This window comes from Mustela nigripes, chromosome 7, assembly GCF_022355385.1.
Source record: "Mustela nigripes isolate SB6536 chromosome 7, MUSNIG.SB6536, whole genome shotgun sequence".
NCBI classification, from domain to species: Eukaryota; Metazoa; Chordata; class Mammalia; order Carnivora; family Mustelidae; genus Mustela; species Mustela nigripes.
In genome coordinates this window covers 26,309,445-26,320,356 of record NC_081563.1, presented here as the reverse complement: position 1 = coordinate 26,320,356, position 10,912 = coordinate 26,309,445, and the positions used below count along the sequence as shown (strand labels likewise).

General features: G+C 42.4%; 1 protein-coding gene across 7 annotated transcripts in view; it reads right to left on the bottom strand.

Annotated features, from left to right (window-relative positions):
• Positions 1 to 5,273: 5,273 nt before the first annotated feature.
• Positions 5,274 to 10,912, bottom strand: part of BIRC6 (baculoviral IAP repeat containing 6) — a 225,714-nt gene continuing 220,075 nt past the window's right edge. For all 7 annotated transcript variants that reach the window (XM_059405398.1, XM_059405400.1, XM_059405403.1 and 4 more), the window contains one exon: positions 5,274 to 6,426. In XM_059405398.1, the coding sequence (XP_059261381.1) occupies positions 6,247 to 6,426 (180 nt within the window). In that variant the 3' untranslated portion in view covers positions 5,274 to 6,246. The remainder of the gene's footprint in view (positions 6,427 to 10,912) is intronic.

Here is a 10,912-nt window from a genome sequence, read left to right as displayed (position 1 = left end):
TTGTTCTTTCGGTACAAGGGTTGACAAACTGTTCTGTGGGTCAAGGCTAGCCTGATGCCTGTTTTGTAAATAAAGATTTACTGGAGCCCAGCCACACTCATTTTACTTCCTGTCTCTGCTCTGCTACAACAGCAAGCAGTTACAGTGCCAACCATAGGGGGTCTGCAATGACTAAAATCTTTACTATCTGGCCAACCCCATTTTTAAAAAGATTTTATTTATTTATTTGACAGAGATCACAAGTAGGCAGAGAGGCAGGCAGAGAGAGAGAGAGGGAAGCAGGCTCCCCGCTGAGCAGAGAGCCCCAGGCAGGGCTCGATCCCAGGACCCTGGGATCATGACCTGCCCTCTGAGCCACCCAGGCACCCCTCAGCGCAGTACCTGTAAGCGCCGCTCCCAGTGACCGCCGGGCAGACGGAGGAGGGCTGAGAAAGGGCGATGAGATCGTGCCCTGCGGTGGAGAAGCTCCGGCCAATCCTGCTGATAAGCAGATGGAGGCTCTGGTCCCTGAGAAGAGCGCGGGGCTCACTCCACTTGCGTGGCCGCCGGACACAAAAGGAAACTTGGGTTCTTCCTGGTCAGACAGTGACCTTTTCTCAAGAGACCAGCAGAGTCTGGTGCCCAATCTCTTCTGGAGGGATTCCTGGATAAAAGTTTAAAAAGAATACAAGCAGTGATCAGCAATGTCCCTGAAATACCGACGGGTCTGAAAAGGAGTCTGACTGGTCGGATGCTGGACCAGGTTTCCCACAGGGAGGAAATGCGGCCCCCGTCAGGGACCCCGCAGCTTTATTTATTTATTTGTTTATCTATTTGATAGATCACAAGTAGGCAGAGAGGTAGGTGGGGGCGTGGGGGGGAAGCAGGCTCCCCGCTGAGCGGGAGCCCGATGCGGGACTCGATCCCAGGACCCCGAGATCATGACCTGAGCTGAAGGCAGAGGCTTAACCCACTGAGCCACCCAGGCGCTCCGACCCCACGGTTCTTTAGGCATCCATCACCTCGAATTCCGTGCTTAGGGTCTGTCTTCCACCCAGACTTGGGGCACCGTGCGCGGAGGGCTAGTCAATCTGTTCATCACTGTGTCCATAGAAATACAACACGTTGAGCCTTTTCTGCCTCAAATCATTTTTTTTTTTTAACTGACAAGAAAGTATTTTAAAATTAAACCAGTATAAGAGAGAAAATTAAAATAAGCCAAAGGATTAAAATATCTTAATTAACCAATAAATAAATAAATAAAAGGAAGAAAGGAAAGATGAAAGGAAGGGAGGAATCACAAAACCACCTGGTCTTTCTTAAAAAAAAAAAAAGAAATTTATTTTAGAGAGAGAGAACGAGTGAGAGCGTGAGAGGGGAAAGGGAGAGAGACTCTCAACCAGGCTCCATGCTTAGTGCAGAGCCCCATGTAGGGCTCAATCTCATAACCCTGATTACGACCTGAGCTGCAACTAATAGTCAGTCGCCCAACCAACTGAGCCACCCAGGTGCCCCATTTTTCTTTTCCTTTTTTTTTTTTTTTAAATTTTATTTACTTGAGAGAGAGAAAGAACATGAGCAGGGGGAGGGGCAGAAGGGGCAGCAGACTCCCTGATGAGCAGGGAGCTGGTGTGGTTCTCAATCCCAGGACCCTGAGATCATGACCTGAGCTGAAAGCAGATGCTTAACCCACTGAACCACCCAGGCACCCCTTTTTTTATTTGATAGAGAGAGCATGAGAGACAGCACGAGCAGGGGGAGGGGGAGAGACACAGAGAGAGAAGTAGACTGCCCACTGAGCAGAGAGCCCAATGTGGGGCTCAATCTCAGGACTCTGGAATCATGACCTGAGCCGAAGTTACGTGCCTACTGAGCTACTCAGGTGCCCTGGTTTTTTTTTTTTTTTTTTTTTTTTAATAGGAATAATGAAACATAGAATTTATGGGTTGGTGGGACACCAACCTGTAGGAATACTATAAACAGGGTGTATGTCCGTGGTGAGGTTAGGGTTAGGGTTCTGCATCCCAACACCAATAATAAAAAACAAAATTAATCAACCATGCTGGAATAATGAATTGTTTTCCTATTTAATAATTGGACAATATAAGGATTGTGATCTATGAAGAGGTGATCAAAAGATTACAACCAAGGAAAAAACAACAGCAAAAAATTGCAGTTAAAATATGTAAGGAAAAGTGATTATTGAGTTTTATCTTTACAAAGATAAAGATGCCTGCCTGGCTCAGCCAGTCAAGCATCCAATTCTTGACTTCAGCGCAGGTCACCATCTCAGGATCATGAGATGGAGCCCTGGATCAGGCTCCATGCTCAGCGGGGAGTCTCCTTGAGATTCTCTCTCCTTCTCTCTCTGTCCCTCCCCCCAGCTCATGCTCTGTCTCTAAAGTAAATCTTAAAAAAAAAAAATGGTGTTTTTTTTTTTTTTTTTAACTTCATAGTATTATGAAACCAGATGAACCCAAAGCTCTGCCACGCCCTGACCACCTTGCCCAAGACTGGAGGAATTCGTGGAGCAACCTGGGCCAGGCTCGAAGCACCAGTCCTCTGGTACCCCGGCTGCCTGCTCCCTCAAGGTCTGCAACTGGCTTTGTACCTGTCTCAGCTGACCCAGTGGGCAGGTCTGTTTCCATCTTGGAGCCTTTCTAACCAGTCTCACACCTCCCAAGACTCAAGGCTTGTTTCAGCAAAATATTATTCCAGCATCTACACAAGGTTATGCCAGAGTACTCATTTGAGGTGTGCACATTGCTTGGTTAAAAAAAAAAAAAAATGCAACTGTGGACATTTGTCTACTCAGATCATCAGCTTTAGTTTAAGGAATAAATGGCCAGTGAGAACTGCCTGGCCAGGGGCCCAGCCTCACTTGAGCTGCTGAGCATAGGGCTGCTCAGTTCATGCTCCAGTTGGCTCCCAGTCGGCAATGGTCTAAGTTCGGAAAGTGAGAAGAAGCAGTGTGACAAAATGCAAACTTTTTATTGTATTGTACAAGGTGTGCTTCTCTAATGGAAAGGAGATACAACCAAGAACCTTACTCTCCACCAGTTTAAGACATGCTAACTACAACATCTCACCCTCACCCACCTCACCCTGCATAAACCAAACTATAGGACATCAAAAAACTTTTATAGTACTTTCTAGTTTTGTCGGGCTTTGACAATATTGGCCTTAATGCTACAGTGGTATCTAAGCAGTTTATATTTGTACTGGAAGACTTCATAGGAGTTTAACCATTAGACCAATTGTCTTTACTGCCTTTTCCAGGGCCTTCATGCTTACCCTCCCCATCTCCCTGCCACACCCCCATCTCCTGCCCTAGGTATCTCAGCCAGTAAACATGCTGGCTGTTCTTAAACCAAAAAATAGGTATTTCCCAACTTTTCTTCTCTACCTTTGTCCTAGTTGATGACCTACCACCCGGGCTCTAGTGGGCTCTTAACCCATCTCCTTGCCTCCCCATCGTCGGTAGAATCTTCCTGAAACAGTATGACCAGGTTGCTCCCCTAATCATCACCCACAGGATGTTAAAGCTTCTTAACAGGACAGCCTTCCATGATCCAAGCCCTCCTATCTAACATTACAGCCTGCATTTCATTTGACTATCGACTATCGTATTTTCTCTTACAATCCAATGTGCTATTGAGTTTCCCCCTTGCTCTCTTGTGTCTGTAATAACTTCTTTCTGCCTGGCTAAATTCTTTTTTTTTTTTTTTTTTTTTTTAAGATTTATTTACCTTGTGGGGGGAGGGGCAGAGGGAGATCTCAAGCAGACTCTGGGCTGAGTGCAGAGACCAACAGAGGCCTTGATCTCACAACCCTGAAATCATGACCTAAACAGACATCAAGAGTCAGACACAAGCAACTGAGTCACCAAGTTGCCTCTGCCTGGCTAACTTCTTCCGCATCCTTCAAGACTCAGAATACCTTCCTCGGGGGTCTTTCTTGACTGTATCACCTCAATGCCCATTAGCATTTTGCCTGAACTAAGTGTTCCTCCCCGGTGTTCCCAACAGTAACCTGTAAACTCTATCAGAGGACTTCTCAACTGTACCGACATCATATTTCCGTCTGTCATCCAACCCTCAAGTGCTGGAACCCATACCTACTGCCAGAATGAGTACTCAAGTTAGCATCCTAGAGGGAACCATGTCAAAGTAATGTCTCAAATCTAGACTTTTCGGTTTTTTTTTTTTTTTTTAAGATTTTATTTGACAGAGAGCAAGAGCATAGGCAGGGGAGTGGCAGGCAGAGGCAGGCTCCCTGCTGAGCAGAGAGCCCAATGTGGGGCTCAGTCCCAGGACACTGGGATCATGACCTGAGCCAAGGGAAGACACTTACCCAACTAAGCCACCCAGGTGCCTCTAGGTCTTGGTTTTTTAAAAACATGAATTGGACCTTATGGTACTAGTATTGTTACTTTCCTCTTATAAAGCTTTCTGAAGACTAGTGGTGTGAATTAGAGAAAATGATCCAAATTTACTTCAGTGGTTAAAAATAAAATCCCTGAGGGTTGCTTGGGGGTTGGGGGGGAGGGATGGGTGGCTGCGTGATGGACACCGGGGAGGGTAGTGCTATGGTGAGAGCAATAAATTGTGGAAGACTGATGATTCACAGACCTGCACCTCTGAAGTAAATAACACATTATATGTCAAATCAATAAATAAATAGGACTTGAGGGGTGGAAATTCCAAGTTGGAGGCAAGCAATACGCTTGATATCGTTAGTAGCTTTTATCTTCCATCCCTGACAGGACCCTCACAGACAAAAAAGGAAAAGCCTATAGAGAGCTGATAACTGTCCTTTCATTCTTATTGCTGATCATTTTGTAGCTAGATTTTAGCAAGCATGTGTGTGTCTGACATATAATTGACTCTTCTTTCTCAAAAATTGACTGTTTAGTCATTCTTGGGTGTACGGAGCTTACCACCCTCCGCACCTAACAGGATGTATTAGAGCTTTTTATGTCCCCTCTTTTATAGTACCATAAACCTTGAATGTATCTTGAACATCAGACACTACCATGCCCTTGTTCCCCCTTTTCTTCAGAGAGCAGCTCACCGTTCACAATACAGCTTCTCCTTCTGGTCAGCTCCAGATTCAAGGTTCCCAAACAGCAGTTCATTTTATATAAACACTGTCAAAAATCACCTGAGCTTTTTGTGATAATTGTTGTTAGAAAAATATCCTTTCCTTCCCCATGCTTAGGTCTTGAAAGTGTCCAAATTTTTGTAGAAACAGCATTTCACACCATGGCAAACTGTTTTAGAAACAAGACATACTAATACACCTAATTCTTTATTTATTTGGCTCTAAGAAGAATTTGCATGAAAATGAGCCTGTATGGCAGGTACAGAATGTACTGTAACAGCACCAGAGAGGTCTCCTCTCTGCTCTACAGAGCCTCAATGTTTTCATACATACACGTGACTTTAGTAGTAAAACCAGAGTCCAGGAAAAAAAGGAGCCCTTTAGGAAAAAATCAGTTTAGAGTGACTTTTCAAATTGACCATTCCTTCTCATATACTTAAATTCAAATAACGGATACATTCACAGGCCCAAATGTTGGCATAGAATAAAATCATGTTCATTTATTTTTTCTGCATCTTAGAATTAGAAGGCATAAAATTAAATACGTTGAATGTAATAAATTCATCCATACAAGTGCAAGTCTCCAGCTATAATGCATTTTATGGCATATTTATCATTTAAAAAATGTACCAGTAAATCAAAAAAGAGGGAGTATGTCCATTTAACTTTTATTTAAGTGTATGTAGGAGGTCTTCAGAAATCAAAGATGAGCATGAAGATATGGCCAAACATAAAACCTATCAAATTCAGTGAAAAGTTGCTGACTTTAAATAGTAGTTGTAAGAATGACCAATATATATTCTTTGTTAACAACCCCTCACTCTACAGTAAAAAAAAAAATAAAATAAAATAAACATTCAGTAAACATTCTTTCCTAAGGTAGTTTCCCTTATATATCAGTGATTTATCCATTTCTTTGTATACACAAATTTGTTGAACATACCAATCAGTGGTTCTCACAATTGAAAAATAAAAGCACAAAAAAGTTTACACTCTTGTACAGGTAAATAAAAGATCACCTTGAATTAAACTGGATCTCCTTAAGGGCATAGTATAGTTTCAGTTTCAATAACTATTACATAATTAGTTTCTTACATACAAATATTGACATATTTGGCTTGTGCTTCAAAGCCTTTGTGTCTCTGAAGTCCATGTCAATGCAGCTCATAATTTGAAGTCACTGGGGAGTTCTTTACTGCTGCTGGGTTTGACCTGATCGTGCATCAGAGTCTCCTCAGCACCTGCGGTGGCACTGCACATCTCCGAGGCATCATCAGCGTCGGGGTCCAAGCCTTCGGGACAGGGAAGTTTTAGCAGCTCTTCCCGGAGCTGAGCAGTGTGACGCTACACAGGGGAAAATGAGTGATAAAAGAATTATAAACCCTGATTCTAACATAACATCGTATGAGGGAGGAACTAAGTTTAAAACAAAACCCAAAGCATTGGGCCTATAAATATTTTTTTATTCATTTTTTTAAAAAAGATTTTATTTATTTATTTGACAGACAGAGATCACAAGTAGGCAGAGAGGCAGGCAGAGAGAGAGAGGAGGAAGCAGGCTCCCTGCTGAGCAGAGAGCCCGATGTGGGACTCGATCCCAGGACCCTGAGATCATGACCTGAGCAGAAGGCAGTGGCTTAACCCACTGAGCCACCCAGGCACCCTTTTATTCATTTTTTTAAAAAAAGATTTTATTTATTGACTTGACAGAGAGGGAGTGACGGAGGAACACAAGTAGGGGGAGTGGAAGAGGGAGAAGCAGCACCCCCCCATCCCCTGACCAGGGAGCCCAATGCAGGGCTCGATCCCAGACCCTGGGATCATGACCTGAGCCGCTACTGTAAGAAGCAGTGAACAAAATGGGCAAAAAAAAACTGATGCTGCGCAAAAAAAACTGATGCTGCTGAAAAGCCCAAAGTAGCATGTGCACTGACCCTACCCACACCCCCAGCATTACTGATGATTTGTAAGAACTCACATATGGTAGATACTCTTTTAAATTAAAGAGGGTAAGCTCTTCACTTATAATACATCCTGTCTCTGGCTAAATATTTTTTGATAGAAAGTCCATAAATTAAAATAAACCCACAATTATTTTACTGAATACAAACAAGTCTTGATCAGGTACCTGGTCTTGTGTAGAACATTTGCAAAATGTTTCACTCTCAGTCTCACTTAATGCTCAGAAAAAACCTTAGGAACAATTTTTTCATCCAATTTTTTTTGTGTAAGTAGGCTCCATGCCCAGTGTGGAGCCCAGTGCAGGGCTCAAACTCATGACCCTGAGATCAAGAGTCAGACGCCTAACCAACTGAGCCACCTGGGTGCCCCCTAATTTTTTCCTAATTTAAGCAAGTGAAAAAGAATAATCAGAGAGATTATATAATTTCGTATTCTACCATACATTACATATTTAGAGAAAGATATAGAGATGTTAACAGAGAGGGGATAGTTGTCTACAAATATAAAGTTTTGGTTTATAATTTTCTACTGGGAGAGAAATGACCTCAAGTAGTGCATCAGGGCTTTGAAAACTTGTTGTTGTCAATATACAACTTTGAAAATTAATTAACCAAGATTTACAGAACACTTTTTATGTATGAGACACTAAAAATATAAAAGCAATGAGTGGAAAAAGATAAAAAATCTCTGACTCACAGAGCCTAAATTTGGGTTAGAGGTCTAAGACAAAATAACAACTACACACTTGTAGCTATTTGTAAGGTTTCAAAATATATTAACACAGTGATAACTCGTAATTTCTCCAGCCCCAATTTACCTTCCACTGTGGACAACAGGACAAAACCTTAACCAGGGAAGAAGAAAGAAAATTATGCTTATATCTCAAATTCTTTAAATTTCTTTAAAAATAAAAAAATAAAATGAAAAATATGGGGCAACTGGGTGGCTCAATCAATTAAACGTCTGACTCTTCTTCTTTTTTTTTTTTAACCGAGTACTTTTTCTTCTTTTAAAAGATTTTATTTATTTATTTGACAGACATCACAAGTAGGCAGAGAGGTAGGCAGAGAGAGAGAGAGGGGAAAGCAGGCTCCCCATCAAGCAGAGCCCAATGCGGGGCTCAATCCCAGGACCCTGAGATCATGACCTGAGCTGACGGTAGAGGCTTAACTCACTGAGCCACCCACGTGCTCCAACGTCTGACTCTTGATTTTGGTTCAGGTCATGACCTTAAGGTTGTGAGATCAAGCCCTGTGTTGCGGTCTGTGCTGGGCATGGAGCCTGCTTAGGATTTATTCTTTCCCTCTCTAAAACAAACAAACAAACAAACAAGCAAACAAATAGCCTTCACACAGCAAAGGAAGCAACCAATACAACTAAAAGATAGCCTATCGAATGGGAGAAGACATTTGCAAATGACATATCCAATAAGGATTAGTATCCAAATTTATAAAGAGAATATATAACCCAGCACCAAACAAATAATCCAATTAAAAAATGGGCAGAGATGGGGTGCCTGGGTGGCTCAGTGGGTTAACGCCTCTGCCTTCGGCTCGGGTCATGATCCCAGGGTGCTGGGATTGACCTCCGCATTGGGCTCTCTGCTCAGCGGGGAACCTGCTTCTCAGTCTTTCTCTGCCTGTCTCTGCCTACTTGTGATCTGTCTGTCAAATAAATAAATAAAATGTGTCTGTCAAATAAATAAATAAAATCTTTAAAAAAGGGGGGGGCAGAGACCTAATGTGCCAAGCAGTGATTACAGACAACAATATTGTATTATAACCAAATTTGGTACCAGTCTAGATGTTAACTGTTTGGACCACAAAAAGAAACTGATTATCATGCAATGTGATAAAGATGCTATGGCTACAATGGTAATCTCATTACAATATGTAAAATGTATCAAGTCAGCATGTTGTACACATTATGTCAACTATACCTCAATTCAAAAAAAAAAGAAAGGAAAACTTGATAGGAGGAAAGAGAAGTTTTAATTTTACACCTTCACTTAAGTAATGGCAGGGCATCCAAGTAAAAATGCCATTAGATAATTTTGAAAAAGGGGAGCCTGGGTGGCTCAATTAGAAAGTGTCTGCCTTTGGCTCAGGTCATGATCCCAGGATCCTGGGATCGAGCCCTGCACAGGGCTCCCTACTCAGCGGAGAGCCTGCTTCTCCCTCTCCCTCTGCCTGCTGTCTCCCTCTGCCTGCTGCTGCCTACTTGTGCTTCTTCTCTCTCTGTCAAATAAATAAATAAAATCTTTAGGGGGAAAAAAAAGGTAATTTTGAGAAAGCAAAAACCAGGCAATAGTTGAAAAAGTTGCTTTTTTTTTTTTTAAAATATTTTATTTATTTATTTGAGAGAGAGAGACAGTGAGTATGAGCAAGGAGAAGGTCAGAGACAGAAGCAGACTCCCCGCAGAGCCGGAAGCCTGATGCGGGACTCGACCCCGGGATTCCAGGATCATGACCTGAGCCGAAGGCAGTCACTCAACCAACTCAGCTACCCAGGCGCCCCGAAAAGTTGCTTTTAAAGAAAAAATGGCCCTGGGGCACTTGGCTGGCTGAGTTGATAAAGTATGCAATTCCTGATATCAGGGTTGTGAGTTCAAGCCCCATGTTGTATATGCAGATTGCTTAAAAAAATAAAATCTTTGAAAAAATAAAAAAATTTAAAAAAAGAGTAAACGGCCTAAAAAGCAAAGAGGTAGACTTATCATGATCACTTGTAAGGCATATAAATATGGTATCACTATGTTGTACACCTGAAGTGAAAATAAAATTTTAGGTCAACTACACTTAAAAAAAAGGGGGGGGGGTTGCCTGGGTAGCTCAGTGGGTTAAGCCTCTGCCTTCGGCTCAGGTCGTGATCTCAGGGTCCTGGGATCGAGCCCCTCATCGTGCTCTCTGCTCAGCGGGGAGCCTGCTTCCCTCTATCTGCCAGCCCCTCTGCTTACTTGTGATCTCTGTCAAATAAATAAAATCTTAAAGAAAAAAAAAAAGAGAGAGAAAGAGTAAATCACCAAAGTTAAGGGTATAGATACAACTGAGAGAAAAGGAGAGTAAAATGGCTCTGAGGGTCAAAACGTAAGACTTCAGGTATATAAACCCTCAGAAGGGTGAAGAAAAAAAATTCACTAAAAGAATTAAAGAGTGTGAGAAGAGGAACTACAGTGGTCTACAAATGAAAACTGGTAGAAAAGACAAACACTGTTTGTTTTTTTTTTTAGGATTTTATTTGTTTATTTGAGATAGAGAACAAGAGCGAGAGAGAACATTGCTGCTGCCCCTCGGAACAATTTGTTACTTAAACTGTAACCCCTGGAGGATTTTACTAGTTGCCAAGCACATTTAGATACGGCCTTAAGAAATTCATATAGTGGCAACAGGTCTTTGGGGAGAAGGCCGATATACGACCGTGAAGCTGAGCGAGCCGGCATCCCCAGCTGCCCAGCTCCGGCCTTCTCCCCAAAGACCTGTTGCCACTCTATGAATTTCTTAAGGCCATATCTAAATGTGCTTGGCAACTAGTAAAATCCTTCAGGGGTTACAGTTTAAGTAACAAATTGTTCCGAGGGGCAGCAGTCTTTTGCAGCTGACTTGTTTGTGCCTAATTCTCCTCCGGTCTCCGACTGGAAGCGGCAGAACATGAGTGGAGGGGAGCCTGCTTCTCCCTACCAAGCAGGGAGGCGGACGAGGGGCTCCACCCAGAACTGTGGGATCACCACCAGAGCAAAGGCAAATGCTTAACCGACTAAGCCACTCTGTGCCCCCAAAAGACAAACATTTCGACCAGTGCAATGAGAGGGTTTTTTTTTTTTTTTTAAACTATTAAAAAATAAAGTTTTTAACTTTTTTTTTTTTTTTTT